The sequence below is a fragment of the Nipponia nippon genome, unplaced genomic scaffold (genome assembly GCF_047370975.1).
Source record: "Nipponia nippon isolate SJK-2023a ecotype South Korea unplaced genomic scaffold, ASM4737097v1 scaffold_1, whole genome shotgun sequence".
NCBI lineage: Eukaryota > Metazoa > Chordata > Aves > Pelecaniformes > Threskiornithidae > Nipponia > Nipponia nippon.
Genome location: NW_028262290.1, coordinates 63,728,794 through 63,756,203, shown reverse-complemented (window position 1 = coordinate 63,756,203; position 27,410 = coordinate 63,728,794). Strand labels below are relative to the sequence as shown.

At 38.4% G+C, this 27,410-nt stretch overlaps 1 protein-coding gene across 2 annotated transcripts; it reads left to right on the top strand.

Annotated features, from left to right (window-relative positions):
• The first annotated feature begins 372 nt into the window (after positions 1-372).
• Positions 373-27,101, top strand: FBXO15 (F-box protein 15). 2 transcript variants are annotated; one of them, XM_087736487.1, is made up of 10 exons: positions 373-524; positions 3,494-3,613; positions 5,531-5,635; positions 9,910-10,152; positions 10,432-10,641; positions 12,455-12,584; positions 14,950-15,032; positions 16,252-16,397; positions 21,984-22,108; positions 25,679-27,101. In XM_087736487.1, exons 1-10 carry the CDS (start codon positions 373-375, stop codon positions 25,946-25,948), a joined length of 1,584 nt encoding a protein of 527 aa, XP_087592613.1. In that variant the 3' UTR covers positions 25,949-27,101. The 2 variants fall into 2 exon arrangements, with proteins under 2 accessions (XP_087592613.1, XP_087592618.1); XM_087736492.1 differs by lacking the exons at positions 12,455-12,584; positions 14,950-15,032.
• Positions 27,102-27,410: the final 309 nt, after the last annotated feature.

The following is a 27,410-nucleotide window of genomic DNA, read 5'->3' as shown; positions in this document are numbered from 1 at the left end:
CCGGACTGCTTGGGAACCCAACGCCGCCGGGGCGGGCGCGGCAAGGTGCAGCGCTCATCCTCCGGGGCCGTCCTAACCCGGGTCCACCCCGCTGGCGTATCCGGCGCCGACTGGAAGCTCCCGGGGGAGGCGGTGTCCCTTCTCTACAATTAAACTTCTTAGGTGCTAACACGAGTTCCCGCAGGCTGCCTTCCCCGCGGGCAGGAGGGCGCGGTGCCTCCCGCTGCCTGCCTGCTGCCCCGGGGCAGCGCTGCCGGGCGCCGCCTCCCCCGGGCTGGGCGCGGTGCCGCCCCGCGGCCTCGTGGGAGGCGGCGGCGCCCTCCCCACCCGCCCCCCGGAGGCGGAGCCGCTGCCGCACAGTGGGAGCTGGCCATGGCGACGGGCCGCGGCAGGGCCCTGCGGCAGCACGGCCGCGGCGCGGCGCCAGCAGCCGGTGTGGCGGCTTTCCCTGGTGCCGCCGAGGTCGGGCGGTCGCGGCCTTTTACCCCGGCTGCTGTCGCCGCCTCTCGGGCCGCCGGGCCCAGGTAACGGTCTCCCTGCCCGGCCTGAGGAGGGGCCGCCCGGGGGCGTCGAGCGGGGAGCAGGGCTCTGTCGCCCCAGAGCTGCCTGCTCGTCCTCTGTCGCCTTCTCCGTGGGGGGTGGCTTGTTGTTTCCCCTTGACTCCCATTGCTTTTCTGGGAGACCCCTTCCACCCGCCTCACGGCTCTGGTTTCCGACTCTGAAGTTGCCACAGCTCGGGTCTGCTCCTCACGGTCACGGTGCTCTCCTCTCCCTCCCCTTGGCCCTATGGAGGGGGGTGTCTTTGTAGGGAAACACAAGCATTTCCAGGTGTACGGAAGGCCTAGGTTTAACGCACTGTTTTCTGTCTTGGTAGTGGGTTAAGCTTGGGTATGTGTTTGAGCTTAGAGGAGATAGTGTAATAAGCAGTAGCTCGTCTACAAAGCACTAGCTAGCTTAGTGGCTAATGTATGTATGGTCAGGGTAGTAAGGCCTTTGTAATAAATGGGAGGATTGCATTGTGGAAGGTGTGATTAGCTTAGTTCTCATAGTACAAGTTCAGCTTCCAAAAGTTCAAAGCACCAATCTTAGAAGCGAAGTTGAGAAGGCAGGTTTTTCTGCTAACCCATTTGTACAACCTTGCATTTCATAGCTGTTTCATTCCCCCCGTTTTTTTTGTTTTTTTTAACCTGTAAATGGAATGGCCAATACCCACCTTTTAAAAAGACTTTGGAATTGTTAGCTGAGGAAAAAAAAACAGATGTCCAAACATTACTGTCATTTCTGGTATGCTTTAACATTTGGAGAATGAGACAGGTTTTGTCACTACTTACAACTTTCTATACATTCTTTGAAATAGACTTGTTCCCTGGCCAGCAAAAAAACAATAGTCACACTGCAAGTACTACAGGGTATGGAAGTGAAAATACTGGTACAAAACTGAGTCCCACAAATTAAAAGCTAATGAAATAGCAGTTGAGGTGGTTGTGCCTCTAAGCAAGAGCATCTCAGTTGTTACTAGAAGTCTCTCAGGAGGGGGAGTAACAGCTGTCATAGATTTTTAACTTGGGCAGGCAAGCTTTGTCAATGCGGTGTAAAAGCATTTTGTTAATACTAATGTCAAATCTTGGCACACACAATACTTGAAAAATAGTTTATGCAATGGATATGCTGTTGTTTCTTTATACTTTGAGAATATTTTTATTTTGGAAGATGCAAAAATTAAGTACTTTTTTGAAATGAAGCTTACAAAAGTGGTAGATATGTTGAAGTTTTCAAGGCATGTGTAGGCAACGTTTTTCTTACTTCAGAAATTCCTTCCTGGGGTGAAGAAGAGGGGGATGCAAGGAGTGGTTAAAAAGAGAGCAAGAAGGACTGAATATAGGTAATGCAGCTTATCTTGTACCAGGTAAAGTGTGTTGCAAAATTCAGGATCCAGCTCCTGATGTGAATTACTCCTGTACCTGGAGTGTGTGCAGGTATGTCACTGTGGGGTATGTCCAAACTAGGTACCTTTGTGCCTTCAGCACAGACACAGGGCAGAATAGCCTGGGACGTGCTGCCCAGAAAGATATAGAAGTGGTAGTTCTGCTGCTGTTCAACAGGGCTTGTGTCTCGAAGTCCCTTTAATGGCTTTTGAAAAATGCAGTTTGTTACAGCCTAATCTCATCACCTAAGTGTACTTCTTGATAATGATGCACGAGTAAAATATTTTCTTGACTTTCAGGGTGTATTTGATATATAGGTACTTTTTTGTAGTTGTTAATTTTGTTAGTCTGTTAAGAGATTGGCACCCAAGCTGAAATGTGCATGTCTTTTTGTGCTATGCTTATAACCATTCCCATAAAAGTTCAGGGACTTTTTTTACATAGCACAGTTGACGATGTAGGGCAGAGTTGTTTTTTTGTTCCGACTTTTATTTTTCTTTGAGCATAAACCAGTCTTAAATCAAGAACAGCATGTATTAAATGTACCTGGTACCCATGTACTTCAAAATTGGATTTTTTTTTCCCCCCCAACATCGATTGGTTGCTTACAAATCCAGAGTTGGATTGACCAGGTGTTGGAAAGTCAGCTGTCAGTACAAACCATCACTAAGAGAGTATACGGGGAGTTCTGCCTGCTCTGTGGCATCAGTGGGTATGAATTGTAAGGATTTGATTAAGACTGAAACTCCGCCTGAATATTTCTATGCGGTTTAATGATAGTATTTGCTTACAAAGTTCTCTACTATCAGAAATCTTGGAAAAAATGTGTGGCCAGTTGGATTGTAAGAATTTATTTGTGTTTAGAAATATGCAAAGTTGCTTTCTCTAGTAAAAGAAAGTAATTTCTGTCCAAATTTTTATGTGTTAATGAGCAATACAAACATTGATACCTATCTTGCCTGTTGAACTAACACTTATCTCTGAGTTGTGAGTATTTTAGAAGGGGAGAATCTGAAATGAGACCATAACTTTGTTTCAAATATGATTCTGTTGTGTAGTCAAGGGAATTCTTGTTGAGCTTTGTCAGTTTTTGAGAAAGTTTCAAGGTTTTGTTTTATTTGATATTTTTTAATAGCTTAGCAAAGTTAAACCTCAAAAACCTCTCTGGGGTAATGTTGCAAAATAGAAGATTAATCAGTGAGTTTGACTTACTGCAGGGGCCTGTCTGGAGCTTGATTATGGTGGCCACAGTGGTGCAGCTGTCTGACATTAATAGATCTCTACCAGATTCAAACCGATTTGGTGGTGCGGCACTATTCCCTTCTGACTGCTGTGAGAGATTAATCATAGGAGAGACACCTATGAGTTTAAATAATGAGGTTTAATACCTGATCTCAGGTATTTAAACTTGGTGATAATTGTTCAAATTTGTGAACTGATAATAATGAGTTACCATGTGGTGTATTCCCTGAATCCTGTCTCGGTTGAGATGTGGTGTCTAGGTGTGCCTGATAGGCATATTTCTTCATTTTGTGATGATATGACTCCTAGCAGCTTTTCTTTTTTAGAAATAGGTCAAGGAGTTTTGCTGCCAGGCCTGGGGAATGTTCTGAAACTGTAAATTCTGGAATTAAGAGTCTCCATTTGACACCTTCCATAAAACCGAAACCTAATTTGTGCATTGAGAGGTGAGTATGCCTTTAGTTTAAGAGTGGAAGACCCCTTGCAGACTATAAGCCATCTTTTGACTGCTTACAGTTATGATTTTCATACCTTGGGGATTTCTATGTCAGATATTCTGAGCTGAACAGAAAAGATTTGCTTTCCTGGCTTACTTTGTGATCCTATGTTGACCTTCTAATGTGTTCTGGCATGGTTCTCCCTCACTTCCTTTTCTAAGTTCATACGAAGTATGTAGGTTTTCCAAGTCCTATGAAGCCTTCAGCATCTCCTTTGCAAATCATGGGCTGTGTTGTTCCTTGAGAATAAAAATTGTTATTGTATTACTTTCATAAAAGCCAGTTTGGAATTTAACTTCTGATGTTCTCTTGATGCTTGTTGCTTTGTATAGAGAGGCTGTGGATGTAGATGGTGGAGTGGGATGAGGGGGGAGGCTGCTGCATACTTGCTGCGATGTAAATGTTTCCCTCCCCGTTTGACGGTGAAAGGGCACTTTCAATGTAATTGTAAGTTGTGTTCTTTTTGAAAATTAGTTACGTTTCTACAAAAAACATCTAAGAACATGTTACATGAAAGATTAATTCATTTTCTTTGTTTTATACATTTTGTAGCTTCCTGTGTAGTCATTTCTGTTTTCCATTGTATGTCCAGTTTAATCCCTTATGTTGTTAGTTTGGTGTGAAAGACGAGAAAAAGAAAAAAAATTTCCTTTCTGTCAGCTTCCTTCAAAGAAAAAATAATATGGTTGTAAAAACTGCTGTTGAGAATTCTAGATCAAGCCTATTATTTTAGCTTATTTGCAGCTTTTTAGGGGATCATTTCTAAATTCTCTCTGGAATAAATGCACAAACTGCTTTGGGCTCACAGTGTTTGAGTTATTTCACATAGTAACTGTGCCAGTTTTGGCATGGTCGCCTCTATGTTAGTGCAACTAAGATTCTGAGTTTTATTACAAACCTTGGAGTATTGGCATTATTATCATTCTATGCTTGAAAGCTATATGCTTCTGGAATAAAGTATTATAAATCAGCAACTGTTGTAAATGACACAGTAGTAAATGGACAAGAGACACCGCTGAGGTGTTGACTTTCAAAGCAGCTTGTATTTTCAGCGGTGATTTTGATGTTACCATACTCTCATGCTCCAAAAAGTTAGAGTATAAAATACATCTTTTTATAACTTTGTGCAGTTACCAGATACTACTCGAAGGGTATGAGGTTTCTGTCTGTTAATGCAAAAATCATGGTGACTCATCTCCAGCTTATGTTGTGGTTGTTGTACTTAGGCTGGCACCTGCATTTCAGGCAGCCTTACAGATGCACAGAAACATTAATGTTCTCAAGATGCCGCTCAGCTCTTATTTTGAAGTTCACATCTTTCTGTTGATATAAATGAAAACTGCATGAGACCCCTGAGCACACATGGTTTGAAGATTTTGATGAGGTAGAGCATGATCTCACTGTTTGACTAGGACATTTCTGTCCTGGTGCATCCTGAGACCTGACACCACAGTCAGGAGGAGAATGAGTGTGCACAGTTCTGGTAAATGCTGGTGGTTATGGACTAAGTGTTAAAATCATGGTACAAGCAGTGAGAAACTGAAGTTGAATGAGATAGTTTCGTGTCAAACTGGGTGAAAGTTAACAAAGTTTAATGAAAATGCAAACCCATAACTTTTCATGTAATTGTGCTGTGACACTTGAATAGGTTGTGAATTGTTTTAAGCAAATGTTTTCATCAGAGAGACATATCAGAACGCAAACTCTGCAAATTAACTCTTCAGGTGAGTTTTGATTTGTGTATTTAGAAACTACCAGCTTGTATCTCCTTTGTTTTGCTCTGGCTTGGGATTAAATTCTTTGCCGTTGTCATTTCTGGAGTTTGCAGGCAAGTCTAACAGTATTTCGCTTTCTCTTGTTTTCTAGCATGCCATCAGAAATGCTGATGAAGATCTTTTCCTATTTGGATGCTGTGTCCCTGTTGTGTGTTGGTTGTGTGAATAAGCACTTCTATCATCTGGCCAATGACAAGTAAGGAAGAGGGAGGCATAAGTGCTAGTCTTAATTGTGCAGCAGTTGAGTTTACCTGAGTTATGAATCTTTCTAACTTGGTTTCACTGATGCCAGAGCACTGATGCATGTACCTACTGGCAATTACTCTTCTGAAAATGTACTGCATAGCTCACAGTAGAACGTGCTATATGGAATTCTAGCTGTGCAAGCCCTGTTAAGTTTAATGGGAGTTATGAGGTGAAAACTACATACAGTGTTTTGAAATGTTGCTATTACCATTTATTTTGTTGTAGAATTTGCATATATTTATTTGTATTCACGTGTGCCTGCACAGACTTTTTGGTTCAGGCAGTTCTTAGTGGTGTGTAGCCAGTAGCTTTGTAGAATTGTCATAGCTTTCATAATTTTGAAGTCCTACTTATTTAGCTCTATTATCAGGTTTTTGCAGAGGGTTTGATTTAGTCAAGTGATTCACTAGTGGGTTTTATCTGTTGCTCTTTCTGTCAAATTTTGGTGACTTCTAAGTGAAAACAAAAGGGACAAAGATGAGTACTGACACATTTTTTTGTAAGCGATTGCTTACAGAGAGTTCACAAATTGCTCCTACCAGTATCATTATAATTTTGTGGAAGGATCGAGAGACCCTGGTTGGTATGCAATAACTAGGATGTCTGGATATCCCTTTTTTCTAGGATTCTGCTGCATTAGTGTTGTTTAAATGAGAAAACGTCTTCCTGTATAGGAAGTTGCTGCATCTGGTATTCATCCATTTCTCACTTACTTGCCAGAACTTGTACAGTGAATCGGTTAACATTGGCATTGACACGTGTAGAACTGATGTATTTAAAGGGAAGGCCATAATCCAGATTTATTTTTTCGGGCTGTCAGCAGGTGCATGTAGATAAAAATTGTGTAGTTGACACAAATTCTATATCTTAATATGCGTTTTCCACTTCAGGATAGTGAGGTAGGATAAAATCATTGTGGCTGTTCAAGGGAAGCTGATTTGTCTCTCTCCATCTCAAGAATGTCTGTTTCCATTTTCTAATCTTGACAAAGATTACTGTATGTGCACAGATGGGACTGGAGGAAGAAATACTTTCCCTTATCTAGGAGACTGACTAGTTCAGTGGAACCAGGTCACTTCTTCCTGCTGGATTTCCATGGACCTTCTTGAGTCCCTGAATCTTGTGGTGAATTAACAGAAGTTTTAATTGAAGTTCTTGCATATCTCTCTGACAAATCTGTTCTTGGTTTTTAGGCAGAGTATCTTTTTGAGGATATTTCTGCTGTCCTGGATGTACAGGATGCTGTCCTGGATGCAACAGGACCATCAGTCTTTTATTGTGATATATCTGTGCTGCCTAATGCAGTGCTTTGTCTTTGGGCTCTTCAAATAATATCTGTTCTTTAACAGTTCCTGGGCACTGATGTCTTCATTGTGACTGTTGAAGGCAAGGAAATGTTTCTGATCCCCCTTGTCCCAGCATGTGGTATTATTCCAGCCTTCCTGTGATGCAATGTGGGATGCTCACATAGATGGTCTGTCTGAAAGCCTGAGGGTTTTGATCACCAGCAGAAAGTGCTTGTATAAGAGGAAGTGAGAAGCCAGAGCACAGGGGAAGATCTTTTTGCCATTGTGGTCAAATGATGACTGACAATGGTGCATGTCTGATTCTGGCATTTGAGTTAGCAGTAAGAGGTTGGGTTGTGTTCTTGTAACAACGTCCAATAAGCGGCCTTGAAATGAATATTATACTTAAGACTTTGAGGCAGAAGTGGCACGTATTCTTCTGTGAAAGAGGCAAATTCGTGCTTCCCTGTTGGATGCCTTTTTGAGTTGTCTGCCCTGAATTCTTCAGAAGTTGAGGATGAAGGGGCGGTGATACCTCCATAAACACTTGTGATTCCAAGTCCCCCTTTTTTTCTCCTCTGCCTCCCTGCCCTGACTGAATTTTTGAGCTTCTTGAACTGATTTCTCATCTGCTTGTACAATGCTGGTTTGGGAAAGGAAGAAGCAATATGTAACTGAGAGTGAAGAGAAGGGTGGTAGGTATTGGTGGCAAGTCTGTCTTCGTTCAGATTACATTGCCTGAGACTCTACCTTTAAAATGCAGGAAATGCCTGCTACTAACCCCTGTCTTTTCAGCATCATGCAGCCAGATGCTGAGTATCTCTCCCCATGAAAGAAAGGATGTCTGTCTTGGAAAGGGGTTTCTAGTTAACACGAGAGAGTTATAGGAGGACATCTTACTGGACTTTTTAGGCTGAATAAGAGCAGATGGATGATACACAGCTCAATTTCCCCTGATGATGGTGTGTCAAGGACGTCTCCTCTGTTTTCATCATCCCGCAATTCTTAGCTGCTTTGGAGTTAAATAAGAATTTCCTCCCTCCATCAGGAATGTTTTATACTATCTGATAACTGGGTTGTCTTTTCCAGTCTCAAAACTGAGGTATCTTAAATCTTTGTTTTACTTATGGCATTGTTTTTCATGTCCCCCTTCCCAGATTTTGGTGAAAGGAAAGTTGGAAGCTCATGTTGACTGTGAACCCCCCCTTTACCAGTCACAGAAGCTTTTGTGTGTGTGTGTTTTAAACAGCTTTGACTCAAAAAATGGCAGTGGGCAATTGTACATATATCTGCAGAGCAGTGGGCTGAAAGGCTTTTGCAAAATTGCTGAGTATGTTTCCATCAATAACAAAGAGCCTGGCTCTTGGCATGTGGGGACTTATTCTCAGCAGCTGATGAAGTGAGAGTGGTTTTCATGGGTAGGAGGCAGTGTGGGATGGATGCAGTCCTTGAATGCTTTAATGCTTTAAGGAGAGGAAAAATGCATTACAAAGCACGTTAGTGTAAGTTTGCCTGGGGATAAGTGAGGACTGGTAAAGGTAATCTTGCTGATAAATGGTAGAGAATTTCTCTTGAGAATTAGTTTCTGTTACTATTAATTTTCTTTAGTGCAGTTATGTAGACTGTGTGGCTGGCACTTTAAAATTAGAAAACTTATTGGAAACCTTTATTCACAGGTTGTTGTTTGAATTCTTGTAACTTCTTGTACTCAATATTCCCTGAACTGTCCTAGAGATACTGGGGTGTGGGGGGTAGAAATGTGACCTCATCTTTTTCCTAACAGGAAAGAGGTGAACCCATCATTCCTGTTGCATGTGTCTTTGATCTTTTCAAAAAGACATCTCTTCTCTGAGCTTTTCAAAAGAGAGTGCAGAAGAGATTGATGTGACAGTGGTACCACCACCAAACATATGTGATTCTAATTGTCTTCTTCCACCCCACTTTCAGCTGGATCTGTGTGAGAAACTTGAGTGGTCCAGATTGTCTTTGTTGAGTAAGAGGTATTAAAACACTTTTTCCACTAGCTGATTTTGTGTGAAGAGAATGCATGATTGTTTTGGGGTGGAATTTTCAAAAGTAACTGCTTAACCTTAATAGGTTTTCACTTAAGTTGCTGAGTATGGCTATGCTGTTTCTGAGCTTCATCCTGTATCCTGTATTTTCAGCAAGACAGACAATACTTACCTTTTCTTTGTTTCCTCATGATAGCTTTCTCTCAGATATGTACTGTTTTGGGTTTTTTTGTTTTTGTTTTTGTTTTTTTTAAATCTGCTGTAGTGAGTGTCTGTGAAGTAGCAGCATAAGGGGAAGAAAGGCTTTTTAAAAGCCACATGCTCTAGTGTGCTATTGAGAGGCATAAACCAGGGGGAAGTTCCCAATATCTGATGATCCTACTTTCTAGAGTACTAGTCAAACATTTTCTGTATATATAGTTGAGATGTTTATCAAACTTACTGGCATATTGTAAGAATTAACTGAATAACTTCTTTCTTCCCCCCTGCCCCGTGGTAGAGCAGGAAGTCATAAGTGGGTCTCATTTGGTATGTATAATCCAGAACAAGAAATGTGTTTAGAGATTCCTTGTTCTTTGAGATAACCTAGTAAGCCCATGAGAAATGCTGACATCTAGCATCTTTTGGTTCCTGAGCCTTCATGTTTGCAGCAGGGAAACTGACCTCATATGAGGTGTTGGAAGGTCAAAATGGGGAAGAGTGTACAGCTGTACCTTTGCATTTTTTTTGACTAGTACCTAGGAGGCTACAGTTTCTGGTCTTCTATAAACATGGATTTAGATCAAACCCAGTTTGCTGATAATCTAGGCCTTTATTTTTCTGCTAACGTTATGCTCAGTGGTAGCCGAGACATGCGTATGAGAATAATTAAGTAACTATTCTTGAAATTTATGTGGTTTTCATCTTTATTCTATTTTTATTTTCAGTGGAATCTGGCTGAAAATCTATTCCAGTTGTTTTCAACCAAAAAGGACAATTTGGAAAATGGAGTCTGAACAAACAGAAACTGTTTCCTGGGGCTGTGCTGCACTACATGACAGAAAGCCTGGGTACTGGAAGAAAGAATACATCTTCAAACAAATAGCTGCTGTCAAAACTAGAGTAATGCGACTTGTTAAACCTGTAGATCCTTATACAGGTCTTCCATGTAAAAACAAAGAAGCTATGAAGTAAGCAATGCCTTGTGACAGAAGATGTTTACTTGAGAACACTGTACAGAATATTAATGGCTTTGGAAATGCTGGGGGAATATGAAAATAGAGCTATAAAAATGTATATCATAATAGGAAGATATGATGATAGCCTATAAATGACCTAGCCTGAGAAACATAAGTAGCAGTTAGTAGAAATTTAAAAATTCTGTTGGAAGCATAGTTTCAGTTTTGTCACTTTGAGAATCTTTTTTTTTTTTTAAACATCCCTGTCCCCTCTCAATTCTTAAATAACAGAGTATCTGGCTTGAGTTGGATAATTGTTCTAAAGGACAAAAATGGAAAAGAACATGTAATGGAGAAGGCAAACATATCATTTAAGGACACATCTGTTACTATACTTTGGTATAGTACAAATTGGCCATGCTTAGACATCCTGTCAACCCTAAAACTATTCGGAGTTACGCCATTGCTTCCTGACCCAAGCAGAGCTCCCAGCAAGAATGGGTGAGTTTTAACATAGGATTTTTGAGGGGGTTTTGGTGTAACTGGTTGATAATGTGCCTGTCTCTTCTTTTTAGCAAGAAATGGATATAATCCAGCAAGCTATGACATTAATTCATAGGTTAATGTAGCTACTGTCATGCACGATACAGACTGATAGGTCCTGCCTTGGAAAGCTGAATCTAAGGTATAGAAACAAATGAGCATGAAACAAACATGTAAATCTAGGAGAATTTAATGTGAGACATTTAGATTGGAACAGTTCATCAATGTTTATGTGGCTACAATCAGGTAATCTATATTACTAACATTTATTTTTTTATATCTGATAGTTGTGTATGTGAATTTAGGCAACTTGGTGTTTGGCTGCATGTACAATATAAGTACATGCATATGAAAAAAAAATAGTCCACAGCACAATGTAGGATAGCTGTTGTTTTGTAACTTAAGTGTGTACAATATTTTTCTGGCATTATATTCTGAGAAAAGATGTTTAAATTAAAAGTGAGTATTTGAGGTAGGTATGTATTTGGTTGCTGGCAAGGAGTTTTCCACATCTGTGTCTTATGTGTCATTTTAGTATATGCAGTATCAGCTACACGCTTCTTACACAAAACCACTAGCAGTAGAGCTCTGAAGAGAGAGAATTGTTCACCTACAAAAAACATGGTTCCTCAAGCAGAAGCAAAGTATTTGCCTAAAAAAGATCAAGGGAAGCCTTTTGTCAGCTAAACAAGTCTTGCAGTGAAATTATGTGGGAAATGTAGTTGTTTTACCAAGATGATGATTCATATGTAGAAAATAGTAAAAGAAAACTTGCAGGCAGTTAGTGTATTTATTTCACAGAATCCTAAGTTGTTAGAGCTTGTGAATATACATGAAGGTAATGATTTCACAAATATCAGAATGCTACTCAGAATGTTAAGACTTTAAGGAGCTAGTGCAGGGACTTTGGGAAAGTCCCTGTATAAATACCAGCCTGATTGACTTAAAGATGGAAAGGATCGATGTCCCATCCCTGCCCCAAGTCTTACAGTTCAAGGTAACGCGGTGAAGTTCCTGTTGGTTGCTGTCTGCCTAGCAGTGTGTAGTGGTAGGTGATGCTACTGTGATACTACTGGGAAATCTAGGAACAGTTTTGAATATAATAAGAGCCTAAGTCTGCGAATGGTTTTAGAGTTATTTCTCCATTCTGAATAGGTAACGCAGACTCCGCTTTCTCCTCTTTTTTATGCATCATTAGCCAATGAGAACATCTGTGAAGTATGAACTTTCGTTAAAGGGTGTTACGAAGCTAAATTGCTTTAGTTACAGGCAAAATCTAGAGATAATGTTCTAAAAAAGGAAAGCTTCCTCTAACAGAAGCTTTTAATTTATTATATACACAGTTTGATCCTTTCCTTGGAATTTTGCTTCTGTGGAGGAAGAATTAACCCTCTTAGTAGCTTGCTTCACACTGACAAATGTTCAGTGATTCCATCTAGTACCAACATAGTATTAAAAACAAATTATAAAGTAATTCTGTGGCTATTTTGAACTATTGGGCAAGCATATAAGTTTATCTTCTTTTTTAAGTAGTATATTAGACCATCCTGTGGTAGCTTTTGTTTCTTTTCTTTTTAGGCATTGAGATCCTGCTAGTAAGCTGTAGTTGTTCAGAAGTAAAGCTTAGGGCTGTGCATGCTGAATGCTTTCAAAACCGTTTTCATCATGTGCTGTTGGTCAGACTTCAGAGTGAAAAATGAAATTAGGCTGAACTTTTACATCAATAAGGAGACATAGTCTTGTTGCTACATTCTGTATGTTCTTTTCAAAGACCTCGTCGACGTTCCTTAATTGCTGAATACCATCTTGCTAACCTGACTGAAAGTAGTGTAGCAGTTGGTGCTGATAAGCTTGTCCAGCTCTTCAGTCTGAATCCAGGACTCTTAGTAGGACTTTGGAAGGTAAAATAACATTTTGATTCAACACTATTATGGCTTGAAGAAACAGATTCTTTTGCCTTGTAGTTTGGGATTTTGGGAGGTGTGTCGTCCCCCCCCCCCCCTTTGGATTTTGAAAGATCTTATATAAACTAACAACCAGAAAATACAGGTAGGGACAGCTAATTGATGGCTTATTGTATTCTAAAGAGCTGTCACAGGAGTATCTGTACTTTTCAAAAAAATCCACCTCTAACTGCCAGAAGAGTTATGTGTCATAGTATATTAGATACTGTACTGATCTTATTTCTGTGTTCAATTGTATTTATTTTGCAGTCTTCACATGCCAAAGTTTGATATCCTAAAGACATTTTAAATAGAACAATTTGAGGAGAGATGTGCTTCTTCCCCCTGACTCATGCCTTGCCCTGTCCCCATCACTCAAAGTGATGAATTCCCACAAGGCAACTTTGCTAGTTGTTTCCTTTAATCTACATCAGCAGGTAGTTGTATCCTGCTCCAGCAGTAGGAACACTGTAAATTGTGCCCTTTTGGGGACATTCAGTTCTTGGTATTAAGTGTCTAAGTTAAGGGATTAGTCTCTGTAGGCTGTGTGTAGAGATGAATGTCTTTAGAGAGCAGTGCAGAACATCTGAAGTAGACTTCTACTCTAAAGAAATCTGCGTCTTTGCACTGAATATGCTGGGACCTAGGTGTCTGCCTGAAGTTGCATACAGTTAGGTGCTATGGAAGCCTCTCTAAGGTGTTCTGCTCTTGGACTGAATTCAGAGGTGGCAGCCCTTTCTTCCTCCCCCAGCCACGTTAATGACGTAGACTTACATTATTTGGCACTGGCAAGGAACTTCCCTCAGGGAGCCTGTGAACAGTTGCTCTAAGCTGTGTCTCATTTCCAGCTGGAAACTCTTGCTACCTCAAATGTGTGCAATCACCAGAGGAATTGTTTAAAAGCACAGAAGGAATGGTTGTTTGACTCTTATTTAAAGGTGTCCATTTCCTAGAAAACTTGACAGTGGCTGGCCTGCATGAGTGTATTACGGGTTGTCTCAATCTATGAAAAGCTCTGATAAGTGAACAGCTGTTTCTTTTGTATCTTCAGTTTAGTGGATTGGTGTCCCTGTGTTGTCCCTGTGGTCTTGCTAGCATGTTATCCCTTCCCTTTGGAAAGACAACTCTTTCAGCACCTGGAAATGATTCAATCATAACTAAGTTCCACAAAGTTATTAAGCATTGAGTGCTTCACTGCACTATATTTCTCCTGCTTACTTTTCTGAACAGCTGTTCTTATTCTCTATGTGGGCAGAGTAACATTAGGCAGTTAACTGTATGTAGATGGGTGTAATAATCGTAAATGCCACACATCTTGTTTTTTTACACATAGCTGCATAACCGAAATTGTTGATGCTAGTAGTTTTGACAAGCAAGGACAGGTTATGTGGGCCTTCTGATATTTGGATAGAGAAAGAGTGAGAGACTCTATGTGACTGATAAATCTCTGTCATTACATCTTTTATAGCTGTAATTTTGCACACCAAAAGTACAGGAGTAGCTTAAAAAAAAAGAAAAAGTTCGAGTAGGGGATGTCATTTTCTGATTGGTAAGCCAGAGAGATGAAAACAATAATTGCTTGCTTTTCAGTACAGTGGTAGACTGCTGGCAGTGAATAATTTTGCTATTGACTTGTGTTTGCAAATGTAGGACTTAAAAATGCATTTTTCTTTAAAAAAAAAAATGAGCTGAAATCCTAGCATTCTTTGTTCTTCAGGTAAATAGATACCTCTGGCTCTGTTAGTTCTCACATTGAGCTCTGAAGTTTTCTTTGAGCTATATAGGCCTATTAGAAGGTATGTCTTATCGTTTTCCCAGGAGTACGTAATCTGGTGAAGACATCTGGGGTTTTCCTTTGAAATTCAGTATTTCTATTGAATAGCTCTGTATTCCTCATTGATGTTAGCCCTCTTTGCAAATAGTTCCTTACATATGAAAATAAGCTTGATGCTTTGGTATTTAGTAGCTGGGAGTAAGGCCTGTTTGACTCTTTAGGTATCTGGTTTAAAGTGCTAAGTAGAAGCTAGAGAAGTGCAATTCATGGATCGCTGCTGATAACTTTTGCCCTGGCATAGCTAGTTTCCCTCCCTTTCCCCATAATATAGAAATACTGTGATCTTTTGCATATAGTCTGTACTCTTGTGAAAAGACAGTAGCAGTTATAGGAGTCCCAAGTGTTAAAGCAAGCCATTATTAACATTATTACAGTAACTGGCAGAGTAATAAGCAGCAGCATTTATCTATGAATTTTAATGCTGAGGAAGACCTTGTGAAAAAAAAGTATTTCCAGATGAAAATACATCTACTTTAATTAACTTTTCAGGAGAAAAATGAAATTGCTTTTGTTATGGTGAGTCTTCATTGTCATCAACTTCTTGAGAGAAGCACTTTGGGTTCTGCTACTGTGTAAGTTTTGGTTTCTCCTTTGTGGGTAATAAAGATAACCTTTTGAATAAAGCTTTGAGTTTTACAGTTAAAATTGGCTGCTGGTAAGAGGTTTATATTTAGGCAGTAATTAACTATTCTTTTTTAATATAAACAACAGTTATGGTAATTATATACAAAGCTATAGAAGTATTTTCATACTAAAATGTTGCCATTGTTATGCTATTAAGGAGATAATTTAGTCATACAAGTGTACTAGTACTTGCTATATTGAGAAAGTTAGAAATACACTGCCCATACTTTCTCCTTTTTCACAAGTAGTCTTTTTATTCCCTCTTCCTATCTCAAAGACCTAGAAAAGAGGGATACACTTTAGGAAGTAGGAAGATAATTTTTAGCTGCGTAAGAGGGGAGAAAAAAACTTCTAGTAAACTGGTAAAGTGCCTGCATTTATCTTTCAGTCCTATTGCAAAACTAGCTGGATTTCCTATGAAGTATTTGTGTATATGTGTATGTTGAGGTATATAATATAATACCTGTCTATGCACTGCAAAATGTTTAAGAAGATGGAGTCTTTTAGCTTTAGAGGATGATTTGGGGGTTTTATTTCCCCCGCCCAGCCCACTCCTTCATTTCTGCTCAGATACTGTTGTATCTACTGGTAGTCTTATGTGTCCGCTATAACTTAGTATGGCTCTTTTCACATAGAAGGTAAGACTTAACCCCATCTCCCTTACTACCAAATAGGATCCTATGTAGGAGCTGCTTAGTTGCCTCTGGGATTTGGGCTCTTCTGGTCATTTGTGTGGAGTAGTTTCTCTTTTAGATTACGCACAGACAAAATTATTCAATAACTGCTATTCCAGAGAAGTCTTTACCTAGTTGGCTTTTAGATTTGTAGTTAAGCTGATGCTTTTTTTTTTTTTTTTTTGCATAAACCAGTCCATATTTTGGAGTTAACAGTGTACCTTTTAAAGTTGACTGCCATATTTTCTGCCTTTGGCTAGGCTGGACAGCTGATTAGAAATGTTAGACACTGTATTGGACAGCTTAAAAAAAAGTAGGATGAACTAGAGATGTTTGATTTTCAAAAGCATTAATAAAGAAGAAAAGTTGTATCTTATAATAATTTTTTCCCCTCTTATAACCTCTCCTAAGATGATAGTGTAGGGCTATTTACTATATCTCTTTCTATTAAGTCATTCCCCCTTGCTTAATTCTTTTTTTTTTTTTTTTAAAGTCAATATGCCCTTCCACCTAATGAACCTGTGTTGGATGATGTTGACCCAGAATATGGACTGCATGACTACAATCTACATCTTGATATGCACGGTGGAAGCTGCAGCTACCTGTGTGGAACATTCAAGAGCCTCTTTTGCAGAAAAGGTAGAGACAGAACAGTAATGTCTGTTTTTTAAAATGATCCCTGCTGTTATGGTTTCCCTCTTATATCCAATATCGCTGTTTTAAGGGGAGAAACGGAAATGGATTTTTTAAGATCTTTTTGTTCGTTGAGTGATTTCTTTACATCTACTTGGTGCGTTGTGTGGTGTTGTAAGCTTGCTCTATATGAAGTCTGCCTGCTATTACATTGACATAGTGTCAGGCTTGAGATATAAGTTCTGCAGATTGTCAGGATATTTTTGTTTGGCTCAGTGCTGAGTTAATAATGCAGTGGCAAAGCTTTGGAAGTTCCTTCCACTTGTATACTATAAGGGAAAGTGAGTTTGTCCTCATACATTTTGGAGACCTATTTCTGTAGAATTCTTCTCAAGTATACTTTAGGTGCGTTGACAGATTAAATATTTAAATATATTTGTAGAAGATACCGTGAACTTTAAGATTTATAGCTTTTATTTAGGTCAACTTAAGGTTGCCTATTCTGACATCCTTTCATTGTGTAATAAACAATTTCAGTGATTGTTTTTAACTGTGCTGCTTTTTTCAGTTCTTAGCATTTCTTTTAATGAGGCATGATTGGCTATCCTCGTTCTTCATGTACAGCCCAACCTAATAATTCTACTAGGCTCTTGCGAAATATATGGATGATCTCTCTTTTGACTTAACTTAAACATAACCCTGTCTGCAGCTGCACAGCTGTCTTTCTGTCAGCAGAGACAGATTAAAATATTAAACTTTAAATTAAACAATTCCAATTAAATACTGTAAATTAATTATTGCTCCCCAGTATTTTTCTCATAACAGTACTAAGGAGCCTTCTGTTGATTTCAGAAAATACTGGTTTTGATTAAGACAGCAGAGGGCACTGCTATCAGGCTTGAGTGCTTTTGCAATGCTAGAACAAATTTCCCTATGACTTTTTTTTTTTTTTTAATTTGTATTTGATGACTCCAAGAACTGTCATTTAGAGTATAGCATTGTGCACAGTGTGGAGTGTTGTAGTCCCTTTAAGCTGAAACGTACATGTTTTCAGATTCCTGAAAAGCTCCAAGCTTGAAATAAAGGAATACCTATAAGGGTAAAACTTCAGTGAAATTCTGTCCATGTAGCAATACAAATCTCTCCTGAGGTGTTCAATACAGGAGTCCTCTTTATATCCTCAAAACCCATAATTTCTTCTGTAAATTGGCCAGAGGGTTGGGTTTTTTGTTTTCGTTTGGCTTGTTTTTTTTTTTTTTTAGGTGAATGTCATGTTTTGTTTTCTAAAATGAAAATTTTATGCCTGTAGCAATATAGCTGTACAAGAGAAACCAGTATGTGGCACACTTTTCTTTGTTAGTATCGCTTTTTTTGCAGCTTAGAAGCTACTTCTGTTAAAGATTAAGCTGATGTTTATGCAAATTGTAGCAACTGTCCAGGAGCTACAGTTGTGATGCCATCTCACTTTGCTAGTTATAGAATCTGTTTTATGATCACCAGTGTTTTCTGAGCTGTTTTGGTTTTGTGTCCTTTAGCTGTGTGACAGCCGCTAGATTCCACTGTCTCAGGACATCAGCCAGCTGAAGCCATGGTTCTGCAGGCAATAAATTCATTTGTCATCTAGCCCTTTCCATGTACTTGCACAATAATTTCTTTTGGAAAATGCTTGATTTCCTCTGTAATTTGTGTTCAAAAATGATGTAGTGAGGCAGCTTATGGCTGTCTGCTGTCACATATCTTCACAGTAATTTGTTGTTCACTTTGCTCTTTCTGGTAAACATGGTGTTTCTGAATGTGGCCAACAGCGTAGGTTTGTCCAAGCTGGTCGTATCTGACGGTTTGCACTTTGGTTTTAGGCTCCGTCCTAATGATACTCTTTGTCCCGTTCTCTGGGAGGGCTCTGAGGCATGGAGGGTCTCCGACATAGTGAGAAATCTTGCTATTACTTAAAATTCTCTACCCAATCCAGATTTATTTTAAATTATGGATGTGACATGCTAATGGCAGTTTCCACAAACTGAGACACAGATCAGTTGTCAGCTATTATACTGGGGTTTTACTTATTTATTTGTTTCCATTAGGAAGCTGTAGATGCTTCTAGGCTACCAGGGAATGCTCATTTGTTATTCTGCAAAATAACTGATTTCTTTGTTCATGCTTAGTTTTATTTTTCTCTGCTTTTTGTTAGTGTTCATTAATGTTGTGCTTCATTTTGTTGCTCTGTTTTCAAAAAAAATTATATTGCACTTCATTGAACCAAGTAGGTGGAGTATATATGGCTTCAGATCTTTTTTTCCTGTTATTAATACTTGCACTGCAGTAACTAGCTGTTTTGCAACTCTGTTTTGGCTGGTTTTTAGCATTTTATTTTATGTTTCCTTCCATTTAAACAGAATTGGTAATATAGTCTTGTTGACAGATACTGTAGGGTGAATATGCTAAATATTTTCAAACTGAATTTAATGTATTAGAAAACTTTTCTTGTTTTCAGGAAGCTGTGACAGGCTTTTCATGTGACTCATAGAAGCCATGAATACTACATCTAGCTTTTTAATAACCATTCTTGAAATGTATTTACTAGTTTTTGAACTTTTTAAGCATAGCTTTGTAGCCATATGGTAGTCTTAAGCTTTGGCTTTTCAATGCTATTCCTTTTGTGCTTGCAAAATGTAATGGAGTGCTTTTTGTGTGTTTCAAGAGCTTTTAAGATTTGTTTGTAAAATATCACACAGTGTGTTTGAAATGTTTTTGCTTGACCTTGAAGATTGATCTGCAAGTTTAAATGACCATTTCAGCATGGTAAGGCTGGTGGTTGCCACCAGAATTAGTGTTAAGCACAGCCTTCCCTGTGAAAATAACAATCAAATTACAACTTGCAGCAAAGGCTTGGTTAGCAAAACAAACTTACTTGGCTTTCAGCTAAAATAAGTGCCTTTGAACTATTGGGCTATTTGTTTCTTTCCCCTGAGGTTTGTCTTTGTGATATATGTTCTCTATATTGGCATTCCCTTTATTTGGAAATATTTGTTCCCTGTAACCTATACTGATTAAAGTGCTACTTTGCTGCTGTATGTGTCTTGCATGAACTCTGGACTGTAGATATTATAAGGGGACAATGAAACAAATTCTAGATCAGGCTGAAGAAAGCCCTGTCCAATTTGCTTCCTCTATGTTTCCTTTGGTATGTTTAACATAGCTTGCTCTGCCCTTTAATTTCCTTTTCTTATCTGACTGGGATGAGGAAGGGGAGATTTCAGTACTTAGCACTTCGGCTTCTTGCTTATTTCTAGGCATACTTTTTCTTCTAGATATGAGGACTGCAATGGAGCTTTTATATTTAAAAAAAATGTTACAAAGATTGCATTAGCTAACCCATGAATAATTAGCCTTCAGATTCCCGATCTGTGTCACCTCTTTCTGTTCTGGCTTAAAGTTAAGAAGTAACTGCAACAGGGGATTTAGAACTCGCACCTTAGCCAGGTGACCCATCTAGTATGCAGCAGTTCATGTTATTAATGCCATGCAATAGTAGTGATGTCCTGGGCTTCATTAATTTATTAGCAGTATGCTTTTTTCCAATCTGTCTTTATTCCATTAAAATTTTCATTTGTTTTGAATGAGTGAGAGGAATAGCTGCTTCCATTGAAATCTGAATTGCAGATAACTGAATAGTCCTTTGGAAAAAATGCATGTTGACTGATGTTTAAAGTCTCTTGTATAAAAGCTCAATTTTACATGCGGGCTTTCAATGTTCACTCAGTAAAGCTTGACTATTTATCTAAAATATTTTTATCTTGAATGAAATCTTGTCATTGGATTTGATTTACTGAGGCTTGGAACTGAACCATTTGGGTAGGTATCAACTTAATAGCCTTTTTTGCACTTTGAGCTGGATCCTGAATATGAATTCTGGTTACATTTTCCTCATTGAGTTCTCTGGGACTTCACTGCAAGGATAGTGGGTATCACCATCTGGAGTGATGCATTTTCCTGCAACCATATAAAATATTTCCTGGGCATAGTCATGTTGGTTCCACTGTCTTCACACTCCTATTCCAGACAGTGTCTGTGCTGAAAAACCTGCTGCTTCTGTCCCGTCATGTGTTGGGCTGCTTCCTCCACACAATAAGTGTTCTTCGGACTCCCTGCTTGTGAGTGGTGTCTTTCCAGCATTGGTTTGTGGCCAAGCATCTCTTGGGAGTTGCTTGGCCCTACAGTACCTGGCTTCTGTGGTGAACTGTGGGCTCTCTTTCTCTATCACTTCACCTCCAGCTGTCTGCTTTCAGCAGCCACCAGGCAAAGGCTTTTGCTGCTCCTTCACACGGGCTTTAGCATTTTATCTCAAAGCCAGCCTTTCTGATGTTGCTTCTTCTGTCTTCAGCCTCATGCTGCTACTTGGGCCTGATTGAAGGAGAACCACAGGCAAAACACTTCCCTCTTTTTTTTCACTTTTGCCACTTGTGTCTTAAACCTCTACAAGCCCCTTCAGTTATCGTGCAGGGCCTGCTACTAGATCCTAACAAGCTGTATTTTTCTGGGAATTCCTTCTCTCCCTTCTTATCTGTCTCCTGCAAGTGTTAGATACTTAGTTCTGTTCCTTTTTTTTTTTTTTTTTTTTTTCCTTTGAGGTTTCTAGTGCCTTCATTTGGTCTTTTAAGAGAGTATCTCTTGTTCAAGGAAATTTGCTTAAGTGATGTCCTGCTAAGAAATCTGCATGCATTGCGATGTGATGCATATTTCTTTTTTGTAGTCAGAGATATTGTTTGTTTTGATGTACCCTAAATTATAATTAGATTGTTGGACTCCCTGCTTAACTTTCCTCCTCCAAGAGCAAGGGAAAAAAGAACAATTAAAAAAAGTCAATCTCTTCTGGGAGCAGAGGAAGACATACCAAAGAAATATGGTTATGTTTAGGGAAAAAAAAAAAAATCACAAAGAAATTTTAATAATTCTGTCAAAAAATAGAAGTGAGCCTTTGGGAAGCTATTTAAAAAAATGAACAAATCCATTCCTTAAAAACTTGATTCAAATCAAGGTATACTGCTTGTCAGTTTAAATGATGCAATATCCTTTCCAGGGAGGACTGATAGTTATCCTTATACCCTGTTGTATAGGGTTATTTGAGTTACCATATGGAGCAGAGAGATTTAAAAAAAAAAAAAAAAAAAAAAAAAAGAAAAAAGAGGGGGGTAGGTATCTCATGATTTATTTCATGCGTTGTGTGTTGAACTTGACTTTGGGGGAGTGGGCAGTGATGGAGGTGCTGGTGGGATGAAATTTGAAATACTAAACACAGAATTTACTTCTTGCATCTTTGCGTAAGTCCTTTATGTGACATTCAGATTTTTATACTCAAATATACCGGATTTTTTTAGCTGCTCCTTCTACTGTGAATCACAGAATCAAAGCCCTGAACTGTGACATAAATTCTCTATAACGTGCTGGATATCTAGCTGTTGGTGTCGGGGTTCCTTATGGGTGAGTGGGAGGAAACTAAACTCTCTCCATGAGAAGCAGAGAGAACATTTACACTGTACTTGGGCTTAGTTTGATTTGTACTAGTATAATGTTATATATTGTTAATATTTTCAGGTGACATTGAAAATGGATATTTGAGGCTCACAGTTGTAAGCTTAAAGGATAATACGAAGCACTTGCCTCTTATTGGGACAGTTGGCTTATCCTGGGAAACAGATGTGTTTAAAGGCAATGTAAAGGTCAGTGAGAAATATTTTTTGTTTCTGGAAATGCTTATCTCAAAATAGAATAATATTTATGCATCCTAAATGTGCTAATTTTAAAAAAAGGTTTTTGTGGAAGGCGTGTGTCACTAGAAAAAGAACTCCATTCAAATATTGCAAAAACTATGTGAATTTTGAGGAGAAATAGTGTTATCATTTCTGTCTTAGAGTCTAGATTGCGTGATAGACCCATTACGCATGTGTGATGACTCCAGTGCTTTCTACTCGGCCAGGATGCTGTGACTGACCAGCATTGCTTGGAAATGCTAGACAAAAAATGTACTGCAGATGTGCTTTTTGTGGGGTTTTTGGTTGTTTGGTTTGTATTTTTTTTTCCTGGCAATAAGTCTTGAGCCCCAGGGAAATACTCTGCAGATCTGTTGCAGCATGTATGTGCAATGAAAATTAGGAGCTGTTGGAGAATATCAAAATGCCGATGGACACAGGCAGAAACTACGGTCCACGTTCATGCAGCCAGCGCGTAGCTCTTGAGTCATGTGCATGAGTCAGCTGGATTAACTGTTTGTATTCTAGAGGACTTCTCACTCACTCTCTTGTATAAAATTCCTAAAAGAATTATTTTAAAGAAAGATTGAGAGTAGTTCTGTAGATTTTGCAATAGTGGTGAAAGCATGTATTTTTAAATGTACTTCAGCTGCATGGATATTTCAGAAGTACCAAAAATTCTGATAAATGTAACTTAAGCACTACTGAAAAATGATTTTGTTCAACAGTTGATTTGAATTTTGGCACTTTGAAAAAAAAGTAAAAATTAATAAAACTGTCCTTTTTGCTAATCCTGTGTAAGCACGGAATGGAATACTGTTTGATAATATATTTTGCTCATAGACATTAACATACTTGCTTTGTGGTTTACAGTGTCAGCCAGCTTCCCTATGCAATGAGGAATACAAAATTTATCTTAAAACTTAGTAACCTACTAGTATCCGTTGGGAACATCAACTACAGTTAAGCTTGAACTGCAGTTTCCGTTCAGTCTTTCCTCTCTAATTGCTCATAGCAATTTTTTTTCTTCAAATTCCTTGTTTGCATAGTGACAGGTTTGTTCACTTGCATTTGTTGTCAGTTTGTACTAAACTTTTTTGAGTTCAGTGTTTGTTTTCAAAAGAACAACAAATTCTTCCCATATGTGCATTAATAAAAATAATGTATGTCGGTTATTAGAAGGAATTCAAGCTAACAAGAAAATGCTTTTAAGTCAGTTTTTTGCCATCTTTCTTTAATTGCTGTGAATGTTCATTGAGAACCATAATGCAGAATAGGTGCTTTTTTTGAAGCTTCTGAGAAATTTTAGACTTGAATTAGTTTATTTTTATTTTATTTTTGTGTGTATCCCATTAATTTCATTGGAACTATTTGCATGCTTAAAGTGAGTGGGATCTTAGCACATAATTACAGAATATGCTTCATTTGCTTGAAAAGCATATCATAGGAGGTAGGAAGTCTTGCTGCCGTGTTGGGCAGATATCAGAAAATCAAGGCTCCGGGGATGCCTTACTGTGGCCTTTCAATATATAAAGGGGGTTTATGAGGAAGACTGAGGGAGACTTTTTACCAAGGCCTGTAGTGACAGGACAAGGGAAAATGGTTTTAAACTGAAAGAGGGTAGATTTAAATTGGACATTAAGAAGAAATTTTTTTTTACCATGAGGGTGGTGAGACAGCGGAACAGGTTGCCCGGAGAAGGTGTGGATGCCCCATCACTGGAAATGTTCAAGGCCTGGTTGGATGGGGTTTTGAGCAACCTGATCTAGTGGAAGATGTCCCTGTCCATGGCAGCGGGGTTGGACTTAGATGATCTTTAAAGGACCCTTCCAAACCAAACCATTCTGTGATTCTATATGATTTACAGCTGCTTGGCAGAATTTTTTCTTCCATGAAAATAATCATGAGTACCACATAAAAATCTGGGAAATAACTGTCAGAGGAAACAGAGAGCTATGGCTGTAGCCTTTAGTTTAGCTCTGTCCTGTGTGCTTACAGCGTAAGTTATACTGAATGTTTGTTTCTAGGAAAAAATAAATAATATCAATATTTTTTTTTAAACCCCTCATTTTGTGGTGAGAGATTGCACATGTCAACGCATAGCTGTGGGTAGAATTCAATTCGGCTTTTAACATAAATCTCTCAAACTCTTAAAATATGCGAAGGCCAAATAAAATCAGCCACAGCAGGAGAACATGCCACTACTTTGAATTTATTTGAATTTTGTCCAGTACTCTAAGGGAAAAAAAAAAAGCTTTTTTTGGCACTTAGGGGTATTTTTTTGTAAAAAAATGAATTGCTGAAGTACAGATAGTTGGAAATACATGGGAATAAAAAACCCCCAAGACTCAAGGCCACCCTGCTTTACTTTTCATAATTGGTCTTTGATATGCAAGGTGTCAGACCAGAAAATAGTAATTCTTTCTTGTTTCAAGTAAATTTATAGCTCGTATAAGTGATTAAATGATCTTCAGATTTGATTTGAGTTTTGTACTTTCAGCATTCTACAGTAACAAACTTAGGAAAACTGTATGTATCGCATTACCTCTTATGTTTGCGCCATCTGCTCTGTATTGTTTGATTGCAGTACCGTAATAGTGAAAGAAATGTTAAAGCAATGGAAGCACAACTATGTAGTACAGTGAAATAAAGCGTTCCAAATTAATTTTTTGGCATGAAATATGTGATGTTGGTTTGTTTATGCTTTTGGAGCATATGATGCTCCTGGAAGTAATGCATATATACACCATAATTAAGATAATCTGATTCATTTAGTGATTCAGAACTCATGAGAATAGGTAACAGCTGATGATATTAACAATGACACACAACCCATATGCTTTTAAGGCACGTGTGAAACCATCAGTTTGCAGGTGCCCAAGAATTGGCATCCTGACTTCAACATTATAAAATGATGTAATTGCATAGTGTTTAAAGAAATATTTTCAAGAATTTTTAAAAGGAATAATTATTTGGAGGGCAGAAAGATATATTAGTATTAACTTTTTTGGAACTGAAGCTTGCAGCCATTCAAAATGTGCTGTATACCTTTCATTTATAGCTGGCATATAGGGGTAATTGTTGTGTGTGTACACTGCCTTGGGGGTGGTCTCTTTGTGTGTCTTTGCCAATACTGCAGCATTCAAAGAAGTTTAGCACCTGAGTTTAAACTTAGGTTTCTTGTTTGTATTGAAAGGACTGTCATTATTTGAATGGTAAGGTAACTAATAATTGAGAAACACAGATGTTAAAGGCTTAAAAATGTTCAAGGAATAATGTCTGATTTAGGTTGGCAGTGCTACCTTCTGTAGCACAGTTTTTCATGTCTGTAGGTTGCAATTTTGATTTCTGTAGGAAACCTCTAAATAAGTATTTGCTGCTTTGCAGTAGTCAGTGGAGCACTATTAATTATATTTTGAGTTTTTAGCCTTCATACCAAAAATTGCTCTCTGAACCCTTGATATTTCTCCTAAAATCAGGGATAGATCTACTTACCATGCCATGGCATAGGGAATTAATCTCTTCTGCTTCTGATTGTAGGACTGCTATGTGATGGATGTTACTCTCTTGGATGAAACTGGAAAGCCCTTCTGGTGTTTCAGTGCCCCAGTCTACATGGAACTGTCTTCCAAGGCATCCAGCCTTTATGACTACATGGGTCATATCTATACCACAGACTATGCAGATTCAGAGGGTAAAGTCTGTGTTGAGTTCGTATGGCTGGAAGAAACCAAGGAGTATTTTATAGTCAATTTGGTGCTTTATATAAGCACCAAAAAGGTAAATAACTGGTATGGAACAAATTACTGACTTAATTGGGTCACTAATTTCCTTGCTTTAAAAAAAAAACAAACCAAACAATACAAAAAACACACTAAACTTTTGATGCTTAAAATTGATACCAATGAGCAAGACTGTTCCTGCAAGTTTTATGCCTTTTAGTCTTTCAGTAACAAGTGCAATTGCATAATTTTGTTTTTAATTGGCATTGGAGGGATTGAAGAGACATGTTGATATAAATGAATATTTTTCTTCTCTATTGAACATCACATGGTTAGTCTGTTTCTGCTACTGGGTATATTAAATTCATTTATTTTTAGGAATATTTTTCTTTATAGATACTTGTTACCATGGTTAACAAATTGCTTCTTGTGAGAGACATACTGTGAAGATGCCTTGCCTTACGTAAGCTACGCTATTGTTGAGAACATTGACTTTTATGCCTAGTAGTAAAACAGCATGTGTGCTGTTCCCTTCAGATTCGTTAGAATGTTATTGGTAAATAACATGTTTTAATAGATTTTGTTAAATGCAGAAATACTTTTTTTCAGAAAATACTTCACTTAAGTGTATTTTAGTAGAGGATTTGAAAGATAGACAGGAAGTCACGATCTGAACGATACGGCAGTTAAGGCATTTGTTAAGAAAATCATGTATAACGTCTATTATGAAATTTCTTTAAATTCCTGTTTGTTCTGTTTTCCCATGTTCTAAACTTCTGTCTGATTTGAGCCTAGGTACTTGCCTTATATATTGACCTATGAATAAGTGTCCCAATTATCAGCGCAGCTGAGCTGACATCTGCTCTCACTGAATGTATGTAACATTCAGTTGTTTTGGAAACAATGCGTATCTGATACCGTTTATCTAACAATAAGTATTCATATAAAAATTGAATGTATGTGCCTGATCTTTCAGGTGCCTTGAAGTAACCGTGGGACCAAATCTTCTACTCCCTGTATAAAAAAAAATAAAATGAGATGATATTGGGACACCAGTGTCATTACATAGCATGTTACAAAGCACAGCAAATTTGTGTAGTTTCACAGTACTCTTAAGAAAAACGCACAACTATATTGTTGACTTCTGTGACTTTATTATGGTAGTGATTTCCTTAAAAATAATTTCTCTCTTTTCTTTATTTGTTTAAGTACATTAATTGGTTCATGCAAGCAATGTTTATGTGGAAGCACTTGTGCTCAATGCTACAGAGACAGTAGGAGAGCTATACTACAGTGATAGGGTTGTTTCTTAATTTAACTTTCAAAGATAATAAAGTTAAGGCTGATTCAATTTGAGTTTGATTTGTATAACCTTGCCTAATGAAGAAACGGAAACGTTTGTGTGTTTGGTGGTTAGCCAGTGTAACACGCGTGATCAGCTGCATTCTGTCCCCTTTCTTATTGACTGCTGATGGTGACTGGGATACCTTGAAGTAGTGTAAGTGTTTTAAACAAGTGGACTGGGTGTGATGAATGCCAGAACAACAGAC

What these genes read in the sequence shown, in the direction of transcription:
- FBXO15 (XM_087736487.1), top strand. Translation starts at nt 373, where the DNA reads ATGGCGACGGGCCGCGGCAGGGCCCTGCGGCAGCACGGCCGCGGCGCG. An exon ending in CCTAATTTGTGCATTGAGAG is followed by an intron (nt 3,614 to 5,530) that starts GTGAGTATGCCT and finishes CTTGTTTTCTAG; the next exon opens with CATGCCATCAGAAATGCTGA. An exon ending in ACTTTGGGTTCTGCTACTGT is followed by an intron (nt 15,033 to 16,251) that starts GTAAGTTTTGGT and finishes TTTTTTTTAAAG; the next exon opens with TCAATATGCCCTTCCACCTA.